Below are 26,103 nucleotides of genomic sequence, written 5' to 3'. Positions count from 1 at the left end.
CATCCAACATGTGGAGCGTTCACTCACCGCCAGGCACTGTGCTTGGCACCAGGAGAGACCAAATGAGAAGGAGACCCCATCTCTGCTCTTCTGAGGCTCACGTTCCAGGCAGGTTATTCTGATACTCAGGAAATAACTGGGGCTGGGTGGGTGGAGGGTTTCAAAGCTGCATCCTCTGTAACCGACCAGCAGATGCTCCAACCAACAGCCTTCACGGAGCTTCAAAACACTGGAACACGCTACTGAAAGGTTTGTGGAATCTTCTTATCTTAAGATTAAAAATCGAAATGATGGTCGTACCTGTTTTCACACATCATATGGTGCATACATAGAATTCCATTAGGCTAACTCATTCCTTAAATATACTGAAGATATTAAAAGAGCTGGCTATTTAGACAGAGTTTTAGCTGAGCGCTGCATCTTGGCGGGAGAGTTGACTTTTGCTGCCAGGCCCCTTGGCTTTGGGTGGGAGACGGGGGGTTGCTTAGAGCAGCGGTTCCCAGACCTTACTGGACAGATGAACCTTGTTGAAACGTAGATTCTGAATCAGAGGTTGGGGTGGAGACCGAGACCCTCCATCTCACAAGCTCCACGTGCTCGTGTGGTTGAGGCTGCTGGTCTGCAACCATCCCACCAACAAGGGATGGGATCAAGGCCTCTCAACGCCGGCACTACTGACAGCGGGACCGGGAAATTCCTCGCCGTAGGGGGCTGCCTTGTGCAGCGCAGGACGCTCAGCCGCATCCCTGGGCTCTTCCCGCGAGATTTCAGCAGCAGCCCCACCCCCGACTGTGACAACCTAAAAAAGGCTCCAAACATCCCCACATGTCCCCTGGGGACCGAACCAAAATTGTTCCCAGTTGAGAACCACTGGGCACATGACTTTCAAAGACCCTCCTCAGTCCAAGTTTCTATGATCACAAGCCGACATCAAAACCCACATGCCACTAAGCCTTTAAAGACGACCCTAGAGCTAGTCTCTAAATGTCCTTTTAAAGGTATGAAGTCTGGGATCAACCTGCCTTTACTACAGCCAAGCGCAGCAGCCCACCCGCCCCCAGCAAAGCCTGGGCTAGCGGCATCTGCACCATTAAAGAGACCCTGGTGTGTGAGAGCCCCACGTGGCGGGGCTGGGGGACAGGGTAGCGCACACTTGCTCTCTGCGCACAGGTGCCTCACTGCGGGGACAGGCGTGAGCCTGCCTTGGGGGACAAGCGCTGTTCATCCCAGCTCAGCCATGGAGACCCTTCCTTGAGAAGCAGGAGGGCAATTCATCGAAATCAGCAGAACACTGATTTTTCTTTACAAGGGAACTTTGCTCCCATTACCCGAGGGGTTAGGAGGCATGCGAAGGCTTTAGATGGGGCTGGACGAGTGGCCAGTGTCTTAGGGCTCATTAGTGCCGGGAAGGATGGGATGGGGCAGAGGCCCAGCGTTCATCTGAGAGCCAGTGTCTCAGCCCCAGGACGAGAGAGAGCAAAATGTGATACGCGGATGCCCATGTATTTGCAAATGCACTATTAGCTCTTACTGCTCTGAAAGAAAAATGAGATGGTATTTCATTAGTAGTTGCATAAACTACTATGTTTCACAAGTAACAAAAGCAAGTCTTTGAATGGAAAGTTACCCGTACAAGAACTACAGAGAAATCTCCCGAGGGAGTGCGAGGTGGGGAGGGCAGGCTGCCACGCATCTAAGGAAGGGGGCGCGGGGCTGTGTCTTGTATTGAAGAAACGGACGGATCTTCCAAAACATTTAAAATCGGTTTTCTTTAAGGAGTAGGAGAGAACGGAGGGACAAGCATAGAAGTTACACTTCTTTAAATGTACCTCTTTTTTCTTATCTATTTTGACCTGGGAACTATGGGAAGTAAAACAATAAATAAAAGACTTTATGTTTTAGTAGTGGTGGGTTCACAGCATAACTGAGTGGAAAGCACAGCGAGTTCTCACATCCTTCCTCTCCACCCTCCCACAAGCACAGCCCCCCACGGACAGCCCGCACCAGAGCGGGACAGTGCCACACTTCTATGAACCCACACTGACGTGCCATTATCACGCCAAATCCATCGCTCACATTAGGGTTTACTCTTGGATTCTGACAAGTGTATGATGACGTGCTTCCACCATTACGGTAGCGTTCAGAGTATTCTCACTGTCCCCAGAAGCCTCCGTGCTCCACCTCGCCATCCTTCCTCTGCCTTAACCCCTGGCAACCACTGATCTTTTTATTGTCTCCCCAGTTTTGCCTTTTCCAGAACATTGGCAAATCCCACAGTAAGTGGTGACGTATATTGTGTGTTCTGTGGGCTATGTGGTTAGTTGGAATCACACAGTGTGTAGTCTCTGCAGGTTGGTTTCTTTCACTAATCAGTATGCATTTAAGTTTCTTCCATGTCTTTTTGTGCTACGTAAGTCTTTCACCAAGTCATAAGCAAGATTAAATTTCAAAAGAACAATCTTTACAAATCGAAAACAAAATAATATAGATGAACTTAACTAGTCCAAGTGACTTTGAAGTGCAGTAATTTAACTGGACATCCCTAATGGGATAAAACCTAAGGACCAAAATAACTGCAAAAAATTGTTTTAAACTGTTTCTAACACTTGGTATTATTGAGTTATATTTTTGGAGAGAGTGTCAGTATTGTTATTCTGAGGTTGTCAAGTATGTAACATGGAATAAAGCAAGTAGGTAATTAGTGGTATTCAAATTCCATCCCGAATGTCCTGAAAGCCAGTCTTGTCGGTGTGGAGGAAAGGGGATAGAGTTGGAGGACAGGAGAGGTTAGTGGGCACCTGCAGTCCTGGACTGAGTTGGAAGTAGCATTACGAGCTCATGTGGGGTGGTTAGCATTTTATAGACGTGCGTTTCCTAGTTCTTCCACTGTAAAGACCTAAAACCAGTGACCAACCCAGAACAGTGAGCACCCCTAGTGTCCAGACCAGTGGCTTGCAAATTTCTAACCAACAAACCCCAGGTATTCTGGGAGAATGGGCTGATGCCATGGCTGGGCCAGAAAATAGACAAGACGAGTCTGGACCACCTCATGATACCCAGGAGCAAGGAAGTTATCCAGGACTTCGAGGGTCGTGGCTTCAGGGACCACAAACAGCCTGGCTCCCACTGGCCAGGATGGGACAATCTGAACATCAGTGAGAATGCCGACTGCAGCGCCATAAAATGTTTAAATCTGTGCATTCATGAGGGCACTAGAAAGAAGAAAGCAAATTGGTCACGTAGGAGGATGCTAGTGAGCTAAGTCATTGTTTTGAGAACTGGTAAATTATAGGGAAAGAGTTAAGTATTCAGTCTGCTTTTCCTACATGAACTGTGCTGAGGGCTAACCAAGTGGTGGATGACGGGAGGTTTTTCTTATGAGAAAAAGTCCAGTTAGTAAGTGAAGACAGAACATCACTATTTTGCAACCTCTAATCAATGAATGGAACTGAGGATCATGTCAGCCCCACAAGACATTCTCTGTCTCAGGAATGGAAGCACTACCACCTCCAAGACAGTTGTGCTAAAAAAAAAAAAAAAAATCCAAATCTACATCTGATCAAGCCTCTGGATCCAAATACCCATAGAGAGGCAATACAAAGGATGGAATGGACATTCTAGGGATGTAATCTGCAAAATCCGGTGGGAAGATCTGTGGGACAAACGGCCCACTTTCTTCAACATGTAAATTTCAAAGAACTAAAAGGTGGAGGGGAAACATATAGATTAAAAAGAGTCCGGACTTCCCTGGTGGCGCAGTGGTTAAGAATCTGCCTCCCAATGCAGGGGACAGGGGTTCGAGCCCTGGTCCGGAAAGATCCACATGCCACGGAGTAACTAAGCCCGTGTGTCACAACCGCTGAGCCTGCACACTAGAGCCCATGAGCCACAACTACTGAGCCCATGTGCTGCAACTGCTGAAGCCTGCGTGCCTAGAGCCCGTGCTCCACAACAAGAGAAGCCACTGCAATGAGAGGCCCGTGCACCGCAATGAAGAGTAGCCCCTGCTTGCTGCAACCAGAGAAAGCCGAGTGCAGCAACGAAGACCCAACACAGCCAAAAATAAATAAATAAATATATTTTTAAAAAAAAGAGTCCAAAGAAACATCTGCTTCTCAACATGTGACTAATGATGAAAAAAACAATTTTAAAGAAGTATGATATTTGCATAGCATCATTAATCCTAATCCACCATTATGTCATATAGAATAGTTTTTCTGCCCTGAAAATCCTCTGTGCTTCATCTATTCCAACCCTATCCACAGCAACTTTGGTCGACCACGATCTGTTTATTGCCTGGATCATTTTGTCTTTCCTGGAATGTCATATACATTGAATCATATAGTATGCAGCCTTTCAAACTGGCTGCTTTCATTTAGCAATATACACCATTTGTGCCTTGAAAACCATTTCCCTTTATTACTTAGTGATATTCCACTGTATGGATGTACCACAGTTTCCAATTGTTTATCAGTTCTCTTTGAGGGACACCTTGATTGCTTCTAGTTTTGGCCAATAATGAACGAAGCTGCTACAAACATTCATCAAAAAAAAAAAAAAGTATGACATTAAAAGACAATTGGAAGTAACACTGACTGGGTATTTGATGATATTAAGGGACAACTGTTAATTATAAGGCATAATAATGGTATCTTCATCTTTTAAAGCTACATCCTGAACTATCTGAGGGTGAACCGAGACAATGTCTGGAATGTGCTTCTAAATGACACAGGATTTGTGACCACCTAGAGGGGTGGGATAGGGAGGGTGGGAGGGAGGGAGATACAAGAGGGAAGAGATATGGGGATATATGTATATGTATAGCTGATTCATTCTGTTATAAAGCAGAAACTAACACACCATTGTAAAGCAATTATACTCCAATAAAGATGTTAAAAAAAAACTTTAAAAAAAATTAATTAATGACAGAGGAGGGGGCAGAGGCTGGGGGTGAGAACAGGTGAGACAGGACTGGCCATGACTCATCACTACTGAAGTTGTGGGGTGGGTTTGTCTCTCTTGTATATGTTTGAAATTCTCCATCATATAAAAGCAAAAGAAAGAAAGATCAGAATCAAGTATATAGGAAGACCATAGGCTAACACAACATTGTAAAGCAATTATACTCCAATAAAGATGTTGGAAAAAGAAAAGGACCACAGGCTCCAGAGGAAGCGACGTCTTTGCCTTTATGTTGAATTTACTTTCAAGCTCTCTCACTGTGGCCCAGCTGCCTGGCCTCTGTCACCTGGGCCTGGAGCCTAAAGGACCATTAGTGATAGCTCTAATCAGGCAGCGTGATGGTTACGAGCATGGGCTCTGGAGCCAAATGCATGCTTCAGACAGAAGCTCTGCCACCTCCCAGCTGTGTGGGTGACCTTGCCCCAATCCGTCACCTTGCCTTCCTCTCCATTCCCTGGTCTATGAGTGGGGCTGACAGTAGTGCCACTTTAGGGGCAGATTAAATAAGTTCACGTTGTAAAGCCCTAGAGCAGTGCCTACTGCGTAGTGAGCACTAAACATGCGTTAGCTTCCCCTCTTTATTCTTTTTTTTTTAACATCATTATTGGAGTATAATTGCTTTACAATGGTGTGTTAGTTTCTGCTTTATAACAAAGTGAATCAGCTATACATATACATATGTTCCCATATCTCTTCCCTCTTGCGTCTCCCTCCCTCCCACCCTCCCTATCCCACCCCTCTAGGTGGTCACAAATCTTTCACTTTCTCTTCAGCTCCAGCTCTGCGATAGGAGCTCTGAGTGAACAAGTGCTAAATAAGAAGCACAGACCACCATGTGGGTACTGCCTCTGCTTGGGGGGTGTGGGCTGTGCCCCAGAGGAGGCCACAGCCAACCAGCACCCACATTACGGAACCCTGGCCCATCAGAGGGCTGCGGTCGGGCCAGGGCACCCCAGGCCAATGTTATCTCACGTGCAAATATGCCAAACCCTCAAGGTCAGGGCGAACTGAAGCAACAGGGAAGTGCTCACTGGGCCACAGTGGGGACAAAGAGGCAGTCCATGGGTCCCTGGGATGTTTCTGAAGTTCTGTCCTCAGGGCAGTACAAGGACAGGACAGAAAGGGACACAGGCGCCAGGCTCTGTGTGCACATCCATGGACCCTGGCAACAACCCTGTGAGCCTGGCCGGGCCAGACAGCGTGAGGCACCTGCCCAAAGCCACGTCGCTGTACGTAGCCGAGCTGGTATTTGAACACACAGACCTGTGTGATTCCAGAGCCCCCTGGAAAGTTGACAAATTTTACCAGATCCTCCCCAGCCCTGGGAAAGTAAAAACAGAGCAACGTTTATGAAGCCCCATTTCATTACACATACCTCATTTTTACATGGCGGGGCCATCAAATGGGCTGAGAAAGGCTTCTGTGATGAGTGCTTGGACTCAGCACATGTTGAGTTCAGATTCTAATCCATTTCCAAGGGGGGTCGTCAAGGAGACAGGTAGACAGAGTCTGGAGTTTGCAGAAGTCTGCGCTGGAGACACAAATGTGGAAGTCGTCATACAGCAGCACGTAGAGGCAGTCAGTCAAGATCACCAAGGGAGTGGGTGAAGGCAGACAAAGGAAGTGATGCCTGGAGCCCTGGGGCCCAGCAGCTGCATCTGAGAAGTAGGGACCATGAGGTAGAAGGAAGGCAAGAGAGGGCTGTGTCCCAGGAGCCAAGGCAAAGTGAGGACTGAGGACTGACCACGGGGTTTGGCCACAGGAGAGGCAAGGGAGGACGTGACAGGAGCGGTGTTGGTGGAGCCCTGGTACCCATGCCTCGGGCCTAAAGCAGCCCCACGACCTGGGCGGCAGAGCAAGGAGGTCAGGGGTGTCTCCATGGAGCTTTGCAAAACGACTTGCTTGCTGCCAGAGGAAGTAGACCTGAGGTCACAGGAGCACAGGCAGAACTGGTACCTTCCCAAGAGGCCCCCAGGGCAAGACAGGCTCACGTTCCTGCTGCTTTTGCCCCTTGTACCCAGTGCTCTGTCCTAGGGCAAAGCCTTCTGGACGGGCACAGCCTTGGTGACACCATGGAGATGAAGGGGCTTGAGACCTGCACCAGGGCCACCCCCTCCTCTCACCCCAGGCTGAGGGAGACGCTCCCTCTCAGGGCACCCCAGGTGGGTGCATGGGGCCCAGGAGGGCACTGCCATGTGGACGACTCAGGAGGAACGGGAGCCCTTGCCCCCTCCTTCCAGTAGAAACTAAAGGAGGGCGACCCTCCAAATCGAGTAGAGGAGAAGCGTTGACTCCTGGTTCCATGGAAAGGGGGGTCTACACCAGCGACAGGGTGAAGCAGGCTATGCCAGGGCATCTGGCATTTCCCACCACACTGAGTCCTGGGACCGAGCAACCCTGGGGGGCCGCACGGCTTCCCTGCAGAGCCACAGGGGGTCTTCTTTCCTCCCCTCAGACCTAAAATGACTTCTGCTGCACCCTCCAATAAGCCTTCCTCCCCACCCACCTCCGCCCCCTGCCCGCTGGTGCAGTTAGCATCACATGTAAGAGGGGAAATCACAGGTAGAAAGAATTCTCACAAAGATTGATGGATCAGATTGATCTTGGAAGGAGAGTTTTAAATGATGTGTTAATTTGTGTGAATCTCCTGTTGATGGAACTTCAAACAGTGAAATAAGAAAGGGCAGGAAAACCCACGTGCCAATAGGCTTTTTAAAAACTTCTTTTCTCATTACAAATAGCTCAATTTCATTTCTTTTTATGGCTGAGTAATATTCCATTGTATATATGTGCCACATCTTCTTTATCCATTCATCCGATAGACCTAGAGTCTGTCATACAGAGTGAAGTAAGTCAGAAAGAGAAAGACAAATACCATATGCTAACACATATATATGGAATTTAAGAAAAAAATGTCATGAAGAACCTAGGGGTAAGACAGGAATAAAGACACAGACCTACTGGAGAACGGACTTGAGGATATGGGGAGGGGGAAGGGTGAGCTGTGACAAAGCGAGAGAGTGGCATGGACGTATATACACTACCAAACGTAAAATAGATAGCTAGTGGGAAGCAGCCGCATAGCGCAGGGAGATCAGCTCGGTGCTTTGTGACCACCTAGGGGGGTGGGATAGAGAGGGTGGGAGGGAGGGAGATGCAAGAGGGAAGAGATATGGGAACATATGTATATGTATAACTGATTCACGCTGTTATAAAGCAGAAACTAACACACCATTGTAAAGCAATTATACCCCAATAAAGATGTTAAAAAAACCCCACAAAACTAAAAACTTCTTTTCTATCATATTTTATTACAAGATATTGAATATAGTTCCCTGTGCTATAAGGTAGTTCCTTGTTGTTTATCTATTTTATATACAGTAGTGTGTATATATTAATCCCATACTCCTAATTTACCCCTCCCCCTGCTTTCCCCTTCAGTAACCATAAGTTTGTTTTCTATGTCTGTAAGTCTATTTCTGTTTTGTAAATAAGTTCATTTGTATCATTTTTAATTAGATTCCACATATAAGTGATATCCTATGGTATTTGTCTTTGTCTGACTTACTTCATTTAGTATGATAATCTCTTGGTCCATCCATGTAGCTGCAAATGGCATTATTTTGTTCTTTTTTATGGCTGAGTAATATTCCATTATATATATGTGCCACATTTTCTTTATCCATTCCTCTGTTGATGGACACTTAGGTTGCTTCCATGTCTTGGCTATTGTAAATAATGCTGCTATGAACATTAGGGATGCATGTATCTTTTCAAATTAGAGCTTTTGTCTTTTCTGGACATATGCCCAGGAGTAGGATTGCTGGATCATATGGTAACTCTATTTTTAGCTTTTTAAGGAACCTCCATACTGTTTTCCATCGTGGCTACAGCGGGCTTCTTAAAAAATAAAGTGGGATGGTGATGAGGATCCCCTTCAAAACGCCCACTAGGCTTCCAGGTAAATGCTCCCTGAGAAGATAGGAACGTTGGGTGAAGAGGTGATAGTGCCTTGGAACCACGTTTCTCAGTAGGCTGGGTTCTCTTACAGTTTGCAGAGCAGAGCCTGTTTTGGAGCGGGAATTGGTAGAATTGGATACCCACAATGAGATGTCTATGCCTCATCACGTGCGCTGCCTCATGGCTCTCCAGGTGGGACAAGGGGAAGGTGGCCCCGGAACGAGCTGCTTAGCTTGCTTTTGAAGGAAGTGAGCTCCAATCCAGGAGAGGCTGACAGACTGGTAAGTCTAGATGCTCCTACACAGCCTTTACTCAGAGCAAAAACTTCCAAGGCTGAGGCAAGCCAAAATTTAGGGTCAAGAAGCACCAGGAGATTCAAAAGACACAGAGAAAACACTGGAGTGAAGTCAGCTGAAATGTTGATGGTAGTTATCTGGAAGGAACGGGGCAGGGGGGACTATGGATATTTTTATTCTCGTTAAATATTTTTCAGTACTTTAGACATTTTCTACTAGGAGCAGGTATTGCTTTCCCAATTAGAAAAAAGCTATTTTTGTAAAGAGTCAAGGAAATAAAAAAGCTTATTAGATTTGCCCAGAACGTGAGATTTTTGACTGGGAAGAGATTTTACAGGGATAAATTAATCTATTCTCAACCAAACAAGTCTAGGGACTTCCCTGGCGGTCCAGTGGTTAGGACTCTGCGCTCCCAGTGCAGGGGGCACAGGTTCGATCCCTGGTCAGGGAATTAAGATCCCACATGCCACGAGGTGTGGCCTAGATAAATAAACAAACTAAACGAGTCTAGAAAGCCTAAAATGTCTAAAAATGTAGGAAATTTGAGTTTAGAATCTGGATATTGTTCTTCATGTTTGGAATCTGCACAGTGACATAAAATGATCATTTTTAGTACTATATAATGTTTTACTTTAAAAGAGTACAATAAGTGAAACAGCAATATCTTATGTTTTTTTTTTCTACTTTTGAAAGTGCTCCACTTTTTTCGTGACCGCCAGGATGCTCAGAGCTAAATTTCGCGCTTAGCCCGTCTTGTACAGTTGTACAGCCACGTCCTCCCTCTGTTCCTTAACTTCCATGATTTTATGCTTGCTTAGATGATTCTACTATATTTTTTTTTTTTTTACCGGTACGCGGGCCTCTCACTGTTGTGGCCTCTCCCGTTGCGGAGCACAGGCTCCGGACACGCAGGCTCAGCGGCCACGGCTCACGGGCCCAGCCGCTCTGCGGCATGTGGGATCCTCCCGGACCGGGGCACGAACCCGTGTCCCCTGCATCGGCAGGCGGATTCTCAACCACTGCGCCACCAGGGAAGCCCGATTCTACTTTTAATATGTCTTTATTACAAGCTCCCCACAATCCTTTCAGGGAGTGGGTGGGACATAATAATAAGAATAAATGATCTTATTTCAGAGAAAACCTCTGTGAAGTCAAGAGGAACAGGGATTTATCTCGTTTACAGATGATGAAGCTGATGGGATCCACTTGAACTAGAACCCAACTTTTCAGACTTCTCATCCAGTGCTTTTCACTGTGCCAAGCTAAGTAGTGGGGCATCAGGATGGCTGGCTGTGACCATGTCAGGGAGGGTGACAGGAGAGGCCATATTGCCACCCACTCCTGGTCACTCCCCATCTGGAAAGGCTGAAAGCAGTTGACCAGGTGACATGCCCACATTGCTATATGTGAAGAACCAGCCAAACAAGACTGCCAAAGCCAACGGTAACAATTAATATTTCCCAATCTTGGTTTCAGAGCAAGGGTTAGTTCCTCCAAACACTTGCTGTCCTCATTTCTGTCCTGGTTTGGTGACATTTTTGTTCAAACTGCTTTCCCCCCCGAGGGTCCTGAGCTTCTCCACACAGCCGGGGAAGCTTTTGCTCTGTCTTCCCTCATGACTGGAAATCTCGCTGGGTTATTCTGTTTTGGGCTGCCATAACAAGGTACCACAGACAGGGGGGCTTAAACGACAGAAATTAATTTTCTCACAGTTCTGGAGGCTGGAAGTCCAAGATTAAGGTATTGGCAGGGTAGGTTCTTTTTGAGGGCCGTGAAGGATGGATCTGTTCCAGGCCTCTCTCCTTGTCTTTTAGGTGGCCGTCTACCCTCTGCGTTTTCACACCATTTTCCCTCTGTGCATGTATGTCTGAATTTCTTCTTCTTACAAGGACTCTCATGATATTGGATTAGAGCCCATCCTAATGACCTCCTTTTAACTTGGTTATCTCTATAAAGACACTATCTCCAAATGAGGTCAAATTCTAAGGTACAAGGGTTAGGACTTCAACATGAATTTTTGGGGGAAAGAGTTCAGCCCATAATGCTTGCCCTCCATCTCCTGGTTTGGACAACAGCCCCTGCAGAGGCCCACGATGCTAGGAGGCCCCGGGCATCCAGGCTGGCAAGGGCATATCCACCCTTCTTCAGCCAGCAGCTGACCCAGATCCTGGGTCAGACAAATCTCAACTAGAACCCCAGCTCCACCATTTACTGTGTGACCTTGGCCATTTCCTCCATTTCTCTGAGGTTTGGTTTCTTCACATGAAACCATCTCCTACCTAACAGGATCATTATGAGAAATAAGAGTAACAGTGTCTGTGAAGTGCTGGCACCTGGGAGGAATCCGCGAGGTGAGGCCAAGGCTGATACTTAAGCAGATTACCAGCTTTAGCTGGGAGACGCCAGGCCTGTCCTATCTCTGAGCTGCCGGGTCAGTCACACCCAGAGCAAAGGCTTCCCCGGGAGAGTCTCTGGGCCTCCTCTCTGAGGGACACATCTTCCCCCTTTGAGCATCTTTCAGAGCTCAGCTCAATACCTTGTGTCCAAAGAAAGAAGTTCTTTCTCAACTTCCCTCATGCCTGGTGACCTCAACAACCTAAGGATGGGTTGGGCCTTGATCCAGGGGTTATGCTGCTTCAGTTTCTAAGGTTTAGTAACTCAGCCTCATTTCTTCACCCATAGTTCCCTTTACAAAGCACAGATCATACATGTGAGGGTTAATTTTGTGTGTCAAGTTGACACACATGGGGTGCCCAGATATTTGGCCAAACATTATTCTGGGTGTTTCTCTAAGGGTGTTTTTGGATGAGGTTAACACTTAAGTCAGTAGACTGAGTCAAGCAGGTTGCTTTCCGTAATGTGATGGGCTTCGCCCAATCAGCTGAAGACTGGAACAGTACAAAAGGCTGATCCTCCCCAGAGTAAGAGAGCGCTCTTCCTGCCTGACAACCTTTGAACAGAACATCGGCGTTTTTTCCTGCCTTTGGACTCAAAATGAAACACTGGCTCTTCCTGTGTCTCTAGCCTGCTGGGCTTCAGACTAGAACTACCCCATTGGCTCTTCCTGCGTCTCCTGCTTCTGACTCACTTCACCCTACAGATCTTGGGAATTGCTGCCTTCCATAACTGTGTGAGCCAGTTCCTTAAAATAAATGTTTACACACACGTGCATGCGCACACACATGCATGCACACACTCGCACACGTCTTAGTGGTTCTGTTTCTCTGGAGAACCCTAATAAAACAGGTAATCCCAGGTGACTAATGCCAGCATACCTGTAGATGTCACCACCCAAATCCCAACCAGTGGGTCTACATTCCAGCAAACTCTAATTGACACTGACTTCAAGGAACCATTGTAACCATTGTTCTCACTTTTCCAAACAAGAGGAGGGCATTCCTTTTCTGCCTCGAAGGTCCCCCTTTAATACGCATATCACCCCCACCTGAAGTAGGAGGTGATATGGCTTTATCCCTGCCTTGTGGAGGGAGGGACAGAGTGAAAAATAAGTTTGCTCAAGTCACGTGTGGACACGGAAGGAGCAAGCTCCAGACTGGTGGCAAGCCTGTTGCTCAATGTCTGCGCAGCGTGACACGCCCCGGACACTTGCCGGATGACATGCAGCCTCATCTGTACACAGGCTCAGCCGATCTGGGAGTAGTGGTGACCCTCCTCTCCCAGGGTTAGCTGCCCAGGTGGAGGAGGGGACCGCTGCATCCGTGCTCCCAGCTGGAGTCTCGACAAGCATACCGGAGCCACTGCTCCACACAGAACAGGGAGAAAAGGCAGGACAGAGGATGGGTCTTGTATGGTCTAATGGAGGAGTCCCCAGAGTGCCTTCTGTGGGACACTGGTCCTGGGACAGGCTTTAGAGAAGCAAAATGGATTGCCTCAATGAATTAATCTGGGGAAATGCCCCTTAGGAGACCTATCTTGGAAGCAAAGTCCATGAAGATGACTCTGAGGAGTACCGTAGGAAGAGCTTGCTTAACTTTGCCTCACTATACCCATACATTTTTAATTTTGTTTCCCCATAATACCAATTAACATCCCACATCCTTTGGAATCAGTAATGTTCCACAGGACATGTGCAGGGAAACACGGGTCCAAACAATTATTGAGCAAGAATTAATACCGAATTTTCTCCTGTTTCCTCATTTGGGCTGAATCTTGATTAAAAAAAAAAAAAGTGGTATTTACTCTGAGCTTACTCAGAGCCAATTAAGTAGTTAAGTTCTTTTTTTTTTTTTTTTTTTTTGCGGTACGCGGGCCTCTCACTGTTGTGGTCTCTCCCGTTGTGGAGCACAGGCTCCGGACGCGCAGGTTCAACGGCCATGGCTCACGGGCCCAGCCACTCCGTGGCAAGTAGGGATCCCCCTGGACCGGGGCACGAACCCATGTCCCCTGCATCGGCAGGTGGACTCTAAACCACTGCGCCACCAGGGAAGCCCTAGTAGTTAAGTTCTTAACTCCTTAACTCCTGTAATCCTCAGGGCCACGGGAGGTGCTGGGAACCATTAGCATCCCCATTTAACAGATGGGGAGACCGAGACAAAAAAGTTAAGAAACTTTCCCACTGTCAAACAGCTAGTAAGTGTAGACTGAATTAAGATACAGTTCACCTCTGGTGGCTTAATTTCCTTGTCTTTTTCTAGTTGCTCAAGTCCAAATAATACCATCCAGCTGTCCCAGGCAGATTCTATAGTCCAAAGTGAACTGTAATTGGAACATCTGTCAGAAAACTTTCAAATACAACTACGAATCCAAGAAAGATGCTAAGCTTTAAAGGAGACAAAATAATGAGCTGTGCCCTTGACCTCGTGTTATGTTTTGAAGAGCAATTTGGGTGAACTGCCACAGTCTTACTTTTCTTGATTCGTTTCTGTACTGCATGGATTTTCTGCAAGGTGCAGCTGTTATCCTTGCAAATCAGAAAAAATAAAATTACAAAGTGCCCTGGGGTCCAGGCAGTGGTCAGAGAGGAGGTGGGCATGGGGGAGGACAAAGGGCATGGTCTGCCAAAAGGAGGTGGTTCTGTCCAAACTCTGGGGGCTGCACTGCTGTTCCGGCCTGTGCTAGAGTTTTCTAGAACAGAAGACACCTCTGTCTCCTGGGGTGACATCCCTGGACAGAGGAGATGGAACTTCCTGACAAATGGCAGAGTCCATCCAATGCCAGCAAGGCCCTACAGAGCACACAGGGACCTCAGGAAGAGAACGTGGCTTTAGGGACTGCATGGTCTCTGGAAGTGGAGGCCATGCAATATGCTGGTTAGTTCCTAGGGAGCGCTAGTTAAAGCAATACCAGGTGTCTTAGTTTCCCTTTGCTGCTGTAACCAATCACCGTAAACTTAGTGACTTAACACAGACTTATTATCTCCCACTTCTGGGAGTCAGAAGTCTGAAATCAGTTTCGCTGGGCTAAAGTCAAGGTGTTGGCAGGGCGGGTTCCTTCCAGAGTCTCCAGGACAGAACTTGTTTCCTTGTCTTTTCTGGCTTCACAAGGCTGCCAACATCCCTTGGCTCGTGGCTCCTTCCTGCATTTTGCAAGCTCATCAGCCCAATTTCTGCTTCTGTCATCACGTCACCTTCTCTGACTCTCACTTCCCCTGCATCCCTCTTACAAGGACCTCTGATTATACCAGCCCACCTGGATAATCCAGGATGGTCTCCCGCTCAGGGGCCATGATTCAGCCCATCACTACAGGGAACAGAGGCTATTGTTCTCTGTGAATACTAAGAAACACAAGTGTTAAAGTACTAAAGATATAACCTTGATCCCATCAGTTGGTGAAGCAGGGAATGGGAAATGACAGGCACGACAGCCAAGGGGATGGCGTGGTTCACAACAGGACTCAAGGCCAAGTTCTCAGGCTCTGTCCCAAGGCTGGAATGACCCAGAGACTTGCTTGGTCATGATTGCACTGAGTTGGTTGCAAACTATACGAGTGCCAAGAGAATGACAAACATGCATCCAAATTCTGCCTGTGCTCATGGGGACCGCCCCCCCCCCCACCGGACTTGTCACCATGAGGAAATGGTGACAAGGAGAATAGGGACACGGATATAATTATGAAGAAGCAGCCCAGAGTCAGGAAAAGGCAACTTCATCATTTTTCTACCATTGTGAGACCTGCTTCGCTTACTGAAACATTTGACAGCATTTGTGTCCCCAACTCGAAGCACAGGCCGGTCACTCTGAGTGTGGAGCTCAAGTGCCACATGCACTCTGCTTGACGCCAGCCACGGTCTTGGCTCAAACAACCCCCTTAAGGTGACATAGCCCATCCTGGCAGTAGGAGCACCTAGCTGGGCAGGAGATAGGATAGGGCGGGCAGCACGCAGCCTCGGGTATCCCTCAGGCTGCCCTCTCACGGCCTCCCACTTCCTTCCCATCCCACCCCCTCTTTAACTCCCTGCAACCACTTAACTGTCCTCCATTTCTGTCATTTTGTCATTTCAAGAATGTTATGTGAATGGAATCATACTGTATGTAACTTGGGGATGAGCTCTTTTCGCCCGTCCTAGTCCCTGGAGAGTCATAGGTGTTGTATGCACCTGTAGTTCACTCCGTTCTACTGTTGAGTGGCATCCACGGCCTGGGTGCACCGCAGTCTGTTGAGGAGCTTCTAGATTGACCTATTATACAAAAAGCAGCTATAAACATTGGTGTAATGGTTTCTGTGTGAATGAATATTTTCATTTCTCTGGGATGAATACCCAAGAGTGCAATCCCTGGGTCATACAGTGATCACATACATGGCTCCTTAAGGAACCGCCAAACTGGCCAATTTACTTTCCCATCAGCAATTTACAAGTGATTCAGTTTCTCTACACTCTCACCAGCATTTGGTGGTGTCACTATCCTCCCCAGTGAAATGTTTATCCTAGTCTTTGGCCCATGTTCTAATTGGATTGATTTTTTTCTGGTGAGTTTTGAGTGTTCTTTATATATTCTAGATATTAGTCCTTTGTTGGATATATTGGTTTGCAAATATTTTCTCCCAGTCTGTAGCTTATAGTTTCATCCTCTTAACAGAGTCCTCTCAGAATGAAAGTTTTTACTTCTACTTTTAAAATTCAATTTATCAATTTGTCCTTTCATGGGTCATGCTTTTGCTGTCAAGTCCAGGCTCCCCAGGGGTCTCCACGGGCACCGCAGGGGCAGAACTCTTGCTAGGCCAGCGCGGCTGAGAGTCCTGGCTCCTTTCAGGCCTTCTGATCCCACCCTGGCAGGTGTGCTGGACCCGTGCTCCAGCCTAGAGAGGGTGGGAGTCTAGCTCCCCACCTGGCCATTGCTGATGTGGGTGTGGGTTAGGATGTTTTTCCTGTGGTGTTGGCTGTAGTAGTGCCACCGTGGCCTAAAAATTTTCTGTCTTGCTACGCTGCCCTTCTCATTTTCCTCTGGAAGAGAGAGCAGCTTCTGTTTCATTTATTTTTTTAATGGTGGTTAAATACATATAAAAGTTACCGTTTTAAGGTGTACAGTTCTGTGGCACAAAGTATATTCATACTATTTTGCCACCAGCACCACCACCCAGCCCACAACATTTTCATCGTACCCAGCTGAACCTCTGTACCGAACCTCTGTACCGATTAAACACTAACTCCCCATTTCCCATCCCCCCAGGCCCTGGCAATCACCCTTCTACTTTCTGTCCATGTAAATCTGACTGCTCTAGGACCTCATATAAGTGGAACCATGCAAGATTTGTCCTTTTGTGACTAGCTTGTTTCACTGAGCATGTCTTCAAGGTTCATCCATGTCGTAGCACATTAGAATCTCTTCCTTTTAAAGCAGCATAATATACTGTTGTATTGTTTACTACATTTTGTTTACCAATCCATTCATCAGTGGACACCTGGGTTGCTTCCATCATTCGGTTATTGTGAACACAGGTGTACAAATGCTATGCTATACATAGGTGTACAAATATCTGTTCAAGTACCTACTTTCAATTCTTTTGGGCATATCCTCCTAAGTAGAATTGCTGGATCATATGGTAATTTTATATTTAATTTTTGAGGGACCATCATACCACCTTCCACAAGAGCTGTACAATTTTACATTCCTACCAGCAATGCACAGGTGTCTCAATTTCTTCACATCCTTATCAAAACTTTTTTTTTTTTTTTTTGGATAATAACTATAATAATGAGCGTGAAGTGGTGTTGATCTTCTTTTGTCTGTGCCTGTAGGTATTTCCGTGTTGCTGAATTCTTCAGCTCCAAGCATGGGATATAAGAGGCATAAAGAAAACTGGGGGACTTCCCTGGTGGTGCAGTGGTTAAGAATCCACCTGTCAATGCAGGGGACACGGGTTTGAGCCCTGGTCTGGGAGGATCCCACATGCCGCGGAGCAACTAAGCCCATGCACCACAACTACTGAGCCTATGCTCTAGAGCCCACGAGCCACAACTACTGAGCCCGTGTGCCACAACTACTGAAACCTGCGTGCCTAGAGCCCGTGCTCTGCAACGAGAAGCCACAGCAATGAGAAGCCTGCGCACCGCAACGAAGAGTAGCCCCTGCTCGCCGCAACTAGAGAAAGCCCGCATGCAGCAACGAAGATCCAACGCAGCCTAAATAAATAAACTTATAAAAAAAAAGAAAAAAAAAAAGCCTTGAACAAAATTAAAAAAAAAACAAAAAAACTGGGGGGCTTACCACTGTTATCGTTCTTTGGGTCCCAGTGTTGCTGGCTGGTCTGCTTCCTTCACTTTACCTTTCAGAGTCTTCTTATGTTTGTTTGTTTTTTAAGGTATAATGTCCAGGGTTTTTAGTTGTATTTAGTGGAAGGGATAGGGAAAAGTTTATTTACTTTACATAGTAGATATACCGTATCAAGAGAACCTTGAATTTCTTTTAACATATAAGTGCCCTCTCCGTCTCTTTTTTCTTGAAATTTACTGAAGAAATCAGATCGTTTGTTCTACACAGCTTCCCACAGAACTGGATTTTGCTGATTGCATTCCCCGTGGTGTCATTTAACATGTTCCTCTGTGTCCTGTATTTCCCAGGGAATTGGTGATTAGATTTAGACTTGATCAGATTCAGGTTACAGTTTTTGGCAAGACTCCGTCATAGATGGTGGTGTGTACTTCCATCATGAGGCATGTATCACCTCTTCGTCTTTCTTGGTAATATTAGCTCCTTCAATCGTTGCTATCTTTATTTTTCTAGTATCATCATGAACTTAATTATATAATTTTAACCCACTGCTATTATTATTCTTGTTTATGTTCACCCCATATCTACCTAGAAGGAGCTTCTTGAAATTCTCTTGACAGGGTCTGTGGTGTCTTTGCCAGTCCCGTGGAAGTCAGGTATGAGAAGACGCTCCAGACTCACCTTGGACATTTTCTGCCCTAAATCTAGAATCAGCCATTCTCCATGGAGCCTGGATAGTTTTGGTCAGAAAGGTATTTAGAGACCACAATTTGGGCACTTAGAGGTGCTCATTAGCTACTGGCTTGGTCATTGTTTTTAAGTCTTTTCAGTTAACCAAGTGAGGAAATAAGTGTGTATTTAAGATAAATATATGATGAGTTCAAATTCATATCTCCATATCAAATTCAGAACTAAAGGGTTTTAATTTAACCTATTTTTGTCTTATAGATGTAACTTTTTTTTCTCCCATGCCAAAAACTTGGTTCCTAATGATATCCACGTAATCACTCAGTTACTTTCTCCAACAGTAAACACACAACAGTCTCAGAATGACAATATAATCTCACAAAAACAAAACACCACTTCCACAAAACAAAACAATTATTGAAAATGTTTTTTGTGTATTAACCAATCATTTATTTATTTGTTGCTACTATTTTTGTCCTTAGGGTACATGTCACTAGAGATGCACAGTGAAATTCCTGTATTTTAAAGTCATTTGAAATAATTCCTATGTATTTGTGTCATCAACTGTATATGTGGTTATGTTATTTCATTTTGCTTTCAATTCTTAGGAATCAAAAATTTATTTTAATAATTTTGTAAATATTCACATGGTTCTAGAGCCAAATCTATGAAGCAAATTATATTTGAACAGGGTAATCCTCTAACTCTGTCCCCTATGTATTATTCCCTCTCTCCCCATATAGGTAATAACTTAAAACTTTTCTTTTTTGATTTTTCCCTTCCATCTAAAAAAAACCAATTATCTCTGCTTCCTTATCCCTCCTTTCTTGAATAATGAGTAGCACACTATTTGCACTTTTCTCTGTCTTGTGTTTTGTACATATGGTATCTTGAAGATCACTCCAAAGCAGTAAACAGAGATATTAATCCCTTTTTATAGCTACACAGTGGAGTCACTGTGTAGATGTACAATAGTTTATGCAAACAATCCCCTGTTGATGGAAATCAAAATGTTTTTGAACAGAGTTTCTACACTGAGTAACTCTGACATACGGTTATGTAAATCCCAATGATTATTACATAAGTCACCTTTTAATTTCACATCCCTACTCTCAACAGCTTTCTCCATGCAAGGGGCTGACTTTATTTATGTATACTACCTAGAGTTAGTTAGTTCCCAGGTGGCAAATATCCCTGATAAAGTACTGAATAGTGTTTTAATTCCCAAGTTACGTCAAAGAATTTTCCCAAAGGGGGAATGGGGAGTTCTTGTTTAATGAGTACAGAGTTTTTGTTTGGGAATATGAAAAAGTTCTGTAGATAAATGGTGGTGATGGTTGCACAACAATAAGAATGTACTTAATGCCACTGAACTGTACATTTAAAAATGGTTAAAATGGTAAATTTCATGTTATGTATATTTTACCACAATAAAAAAAAAGAATAAGATCTATGGAAAACATTTAAAAATTTATTGAAAATTAGCAATAAAGATTTCTTAATGTTAAAAAACACAATTTTCCCCAATAAACTGCTACTTTAATGTGTAACTTTATACCAAAATTAAAATTTTATGCATAAACTAAATGAGGTTTTTAATTGATGTGAATGTGTTTCAGTACAGGGTCAATAGATGTCTTCATCTTAGCGATGGTTCCTTTCTCCACTGTTGTAATTAGTGAGGGTTGGCCACCTTCCAAGCTGACTCTTATCTGACATGAAATCTGTACAAATTACTTCCCAAGTTTAACCACAAGGTAGCAAGTTAGCTCTTTCTAGATACATTTATCTTACTGCACGATGACCTGCATTTTATGGCTTCTAAATGAGTCATTTGTGACCAGGAAATCCAGCTCGGCGACAGGGAGACAAACTCTTATACCTATCCCTGCTGGTGTTAGGGAGAGTCAAGGTTTATTACACGGGGCCGACATGTCAGAGACTCAGGGCAAACGCAGAGAATCTTCTCAAGCCCTAAGTCTGGATCCACTAATGAATGGGCTGCAGCCTGGTGAGCTGTCGTAACTCCTCACATCTCTTCTTCATGACCTTGTCGCCATCTGTAAAATACAGCCTTGCCCACTGACAGAGAAGTTCCAAAGACACCATAAGATCCTTGGCATCTGGGTGCTCAGGATGTACACAGCATCATGATTTCCTTCCTCAACTGGTTATGAAAAAAGACAGCCTCCAAAACCCTTCAAGTAGGAAAACCAGCTATTTTATTTCTTGTGAAAGACTCCTCTTTCTTCCATCGCTGGAACTCTGGGGCTGAGTGGCTCCTCCGCTGGGTCCCTGGGCACAACCACAGGCAGGACCAGCACCTGCAGTCTGAGGCATCACTTGACTCGGCTTCAGCGTTTATGATGATGTAGGGCACAGGCAGTGTGGGCACACCTGGCCGCTGATGCATTGCTGGGATAAATGACCATCTTATCCCAGAGTACTCACCTTCAAAGCAAGCAGGGAGATGATAAAGATGGAGACCTTGGTAGAGTTGAAGAGGAAAAGACAGAAGTATTAACTTGTCTATGTATACTTGGGAACAACCAGTAGAATTCAGAGCCAGACTGCAGTGCAACAAGGCATTTATCCACATCCCCTGGAAGATCTGGCCCCTAGCCCTGCCTCTTGAAATCTGTACCATGGAAACTTTGCACAAAGGCAGAGAAACGGGTATAATGATTCCCACGTACCCAGCCTCAGCTTCCACAATTACCAACATCTGTCACCTACCTACCCTCTTTTTTCCCCCTTAGGTACTTTAAAGCAAATTTCTTTTGCCACATTATTTCACCCCCAAATATTTCAATATCCTGCCCCTCTTAGGACTGTCAGACAATAAATACCCAATACTCACTACCGGAAAATTAGCAATGTTATTTTTAATACAGCTGTGGTACAGAATGTTTAATTACAGCAGGGCAGAGATTCTAGTTAAATAAAATTAAAAACCTTTATTTTTCCCAAATATAAAATTACTAAATTAATGTCTGAAAAGAAAATATAACATGGTGAAAGCTTTACATTACACCACTGTTCACCACAGGATTTATGATTTACCAATGACATACTCCACCGTTTTGGCAAAAGGATGAAATTTTTAAAACAGTTTATAAACCTAACATAGCAAAGACTGTATACATCTCCATATTGCACTTTTTTTATGTACAAGAATAAAACAGTAAAGTCAAGTGTGTTGCATATACTAAGAACAACACAAATCTGTCACAATTAAACTTTATGCGGAAGCTGATGGGAGTATTAAAAATGTAGAAATGTCATACGTGTATGTACACAATGCCAAGACTGTATTAACAAACTCTGTGTACATAACAGTATACTGTACTACTTTAAATGTTTAGCATAGTTGTGTTTATTAATACAGGCCTTTGGTTCTAAACTGCTTGACTAGTCTTAAGCTCACATAGTTTCTTAAGCTTTCATATTTTTTAAATGCAAGTAAATGAGTATAAAAGCACTAAACCTCCGGGTTCACTGGTACAAAAATTACAATGGTCAGTTCCCTTAGGTCATCAAAAACTAGTCACAAAAATAGTTCTTGTATTCAACCTGAATGTGCCACGGGAAAAAAAAAATATTTTCAAGATTTTCCAGCTTAGCCTAGAGGCAAAAGGTTACCCCAGCCTCGATTTCAGTGCTATGTACATTCCAGAATACTTGTTTTCTCCAGGCCGTTTATTTTTAATACTACTCTGTAAGGAAGAATAAAATTTAACTCCAGCTTAAGAGTGTCCGCCACATACCTCTGTTAAGACATAATGAAAATGTTGACTATTGCCAGCAAGGTTTAAAAAAATATGTGTGCTCTCCTACGACCCTGCAGAACACCTGCTATGAAATAACACGGCTCTTTCTTTCCCTTCTCACGCGTTCCCCTCGACTGCTCCTTGGGCTCCGCCTCCCCGGGCCTTGGCATGTGCCCAGTGAGTAGCTTTGGAGATCATCCTGAGTTTGCAAATGACAAAGCAAGTCCCCACACGCGGTCCACGAGATGACGTCACACCACGGAGGACGAGCTGGTCATGCCGTGAACCAGCGTGCTTGTTGGGGTCCCACTGATGGCGTTGAAGATGTGAAGGGAATTCGGCAAAACGCTGGTCTTCTCCTCCAGGGGGCAAATCTCGAGGCACAGAAACACAAGGTTACCCAAGCGTAAACTGCTCCAAATGACACTTCTCACATTTATCATCCAGTGGCCACTGTTACTGTGAGTGGCGGTGCCCTCAGAGAGCTTGGCTTTGGTGGTTTGCAGAGGGAGCGTGTTAGCTCACCTCATAAATGACGTTTTTCAGGTCAGGATTTTAAGGAGAAAGTCAAGAACAACATGTTTTGTTTCCTTTCCAGGTTAGTGAGTGGACAGTCTTCTAACCTCACCAGGTTATAAGGCACCTTGAGGCCTATCCTACACACACTTGATGGGGACACGACCTGGCCTTGTCCCCTGGAAAAGTCTTTTTTAATTGAGTCTGGAGCATCGGTGTTCTCTACCAGCTCCTTCTCTTAGGGTCTTACAGATTTCTACCCTGGGAGCAAGAGAGTGGCTGCCTCGCTGACCCTGATCAAGTCTCTTTCGCGCTCAGTAATGCAGGGAAGAATTCTAAGTGCAAGACTCGGGCTATTGCCAGGTGGAAACTGAGAAGAACATACACACTCAGAGGCTCCCCTGGAAAATCCAAAAGCAAGTCTACTCCAGGTCATGACTCTTTTTGCTCAAGGGTTCAAAGTTTAATCTTCATAGTTGTTGAGATAATGGAAAGTTCAAGGTGTAGTTTAGAGCACGGCATGGCATTGTGTCCATACAATCTGGAAGTTTATTTTAATATTCTCAGCCCACAATTTTCTTCCTACTTTCATCTTTTCTAGTGCCAAGTGCTGGCACCCACTGACCAAGCTCTCCATCCTGTCTGGAGGCCCCATGGAAAAGACCTTGAGCTTTCTGCAAAAACTTGTTCCCATGAGACCTTCTCTTTCTGCTTAATGATTCACATGTTTATTCAGTTTTGTTTTCCTACTTTTCTAAATGCCCAGAAGAGGGCTTCTTTTTGCACGTGCATGGTCATTACGTCAATGTCTGTAGTTGCCCAAACTCAGTAATAACTTTATGTGAGCCAGTTATCAAGATCCAGAGAAATAAAATTAAAAAATGACATTACCATCCCATCTGAACGTGTGAGCATGGAGGAGAGAAAAAAGCAAGTTAAAGCTTAGACATTTAAGTGAGTTTCCTACAACAGAATCCTTCTCACTAAATCATCACATGGTACGTTAACTGACACAAATGGTCTTGGCTTCCATTTTGCGAGAATGAAAGACAGTACCGTAGGGAACAGACAGAAGCAGTCGTGTGCTATCAAGGTGCCAACACTAATCATAAAGACTGAGTCCGTGACTCAGAAGAAGTCGCTGTGGTTGATGGAGAACAGACCCCTCAAGAAGCAATAGGAGATGATCGCCTTTGAGATTCACTCAGTTCCCTGGGCAGCTGTCCCCCCTGATGACCACTGAGCCCACATATGTAATCCTACCAAAAGGAATTCATACACAAGACGACAGTAGCAGTGTAATCAGGAAAGCTGCCCACAATGACAAGGAATAAAGAAGTAGCCTTGAGGAACCCACGAGGGCACCCAGGTCAGCTGTAAACAGTAAAAAACTGAACGACCCTATCTCTTTAAATGGTGAAAGACACTTACTACAACAGAGAATTCCTTAAACCAGGCTGGTAAACCCTCTTCTTCCAAAGGACTGGGTGAATAAAGAAGCTTCCAGGAATGGTATTGGTATTTTTTTTAATGTGAGGTGTTTTTGAGCTAGATTAAGTGATAAAGAGGAGGAGGGTGCTGGTCTCCTCTGGTCATATTAGACAATGACGGGTGACACAGTGTTAGCTGCTCCCCAGGTACCCATGGTTAGGCAGTAGCGGCAGTGCAGCATGCTACACTATCCTTCAGACAGCAAAATTCTGGAAGAATGTCGGAGGGTTTAGGCCATCACTGGGGGCACTTGAGGCCCCAACTGATGTGTGCTCCCCAAAAATGAGAAGCACTCCAGAGTGGCACCTACCTGCTCATGCATGATTTCAGAAAGCTCTCTTGTCATTTCCCTGTAGTTGGCCTTCATTTCCTCCTGATACTCTAACTGGTCCTCTTTGATCAGCCGTTCATTTACCGCTAAGGCTTGACCGCAAGCTTCCACAAATTGCCTGGAACGGTGTGGGAGAGGGAAATCAAGGCATGTACAGAACACAGGATGAGTCCAACTGGTAGGATCTCGTTCTTGAGTGAGCACAGAAATGATCAATACTTGAAGAAAAGAGACATTTCCCGTGTGCTTTACCTGAAAACTTCTTTAAGCAGCTTCACTTTATTGTCAGGATATCTCTTTGTGTTTGTGTCGTCTAAGAAAGCTCGGGCATATGCTAGTGGACCGGCATTGACCTAGATAAAGAACAAAGATCTTAAATTATGTTATGAAGAAAATACCAATTATCATTAATTTAGTTTCAGTTGGCATTTGCTAAAAATGCTGCTTGAGTGAGTTAGTCATGACCTCTGCCCTCCAGGAACTTAGGACACCAAAGAGGAAACCATGAATAAAGCTCATGATGTTATAAGCGATTTGATTTTATCATCTCAGCCTTCATTAGGGCACTTGTGATGATGGTTCATTTTAGGTAGGAAGAACCAATGCTTGGAAAACTTAAGGACCCGTTCAAGGTCGAATAGCCAATAAGCAAAACACCTGAGATCAGAGCCCATGTCCTCCAACTGGTATTTGTGCTACATGACACTGAACTAAGAGGTCAATCTGGCGAGTGCAATGAAAATTGAAAAATTAAGCATATGAGCCAGTTTTAAAAAACCAACTGTTCACCTCATGGAATTGTGTAGATAGCCATGGGCAAGCTGATCTGCTATCCTCAAATGAACTAACCATTCAGTTGGGCTGGAAAGACAAAGATTTGGGGCATTTAGCAACAGGATGAGTGAACCAGAGCCCTGAATGTCTCCTTTAATTCTCCAAGAAGAGTTCGCCGAGGTTGGGTAAGTCAGGAAACGTGGGAGTGTTGAGAGAAAGAAGGTTAGATACACTGGATGGGAAGGAGAAAGTTCCAGGCACCTGAGACATCTTGGGAAAGGTCCTGACCATGTGATTAGTGCACGATTTTTCCTGGGAGGCCTGGTGGACTTGGAAGGTAAGTAGCGAGGGCTGTCCGTCTCGTCTGTGGCTGTCGGTGAAGGGGACGGGCTGTGGTCCTGGTCCACAGTGTACAGGACTTGCACAGTAACTGAGCTGAGAGAATTCACACCAGAGGTGGGGAGACGGGGGGCACAGACATTAGAGGTGGGGCCCTCTGAGACAGGGACAACTAGCTAACCCTTGGTGATAACTGGATATGATTACTGGATATGTGTGGAGAGCTATGTTAACAACCTAAAGGTAACCCAAATGAAGGATTATCCAAAACGATATATATGTTCAGTTTTAAGAAGATGCAGAAGGG

General features: G+C 45.1%; 1 protein-coding gene across 9 annotated transcripts in view; it reads right to left on the bottom strand.

The window, feature by feature from the left end:
- Nucleotides 1–20,101: 20,101 nt before the first annotated feature.
- DOCK9 (dedicator of cytokinesis 9) overlaps nucleotides 20,102–26,103 on the bottom strand; it is a 215,175-nt gene continuing 209,173 nt past the window's right edge. For 8 of the 9 annotated variants that reach the window (XM_082675480.1, XM_082675487.1, XM_082675483.1 and 5 more), the window contains 3 exons: nucleotides 24,936–25,036; nucleotides 24,663–24,801; nucleotides 21,518–22,719 (listed from right to left, as the gene is read on the bottom strand). In XM_082675480.1, the coding sequence (XP_082531606.1) occupies nucleotides 22,597–22,719; nucleotides 24,663–24,801; nucleotides 24,936–25,036 (363 nt within the window). In that variant the 3' untranslated portion in view covers nucleotides 21,518–22,596. Of the gene's footprint in view, nucleotides 21,063–21,517; nucleotides 22,720–24,662; nucleotides 24,802–24,935; nucleotides 25,037–26,103 lie in introns of those variants that run through there. The other variant, XM_082675481.1, reaches the window with a different exon arrangement.

This window comes from Grampus griseus, assembly GCF_964374135.1.
Source record: "Grampus griseus genome assembly, chromosome: 18".
Lineage (NCBI taxonomy): Eukaryota > Metazoa > Chordata > Mammalia > Artiodactyla > Delphinidae > Grampus > Grampus griseus.
Note: the sequence above shows the minus strand (reverse complement) of the source record. Positions and strands in the feature narration are given on the sequence as shown.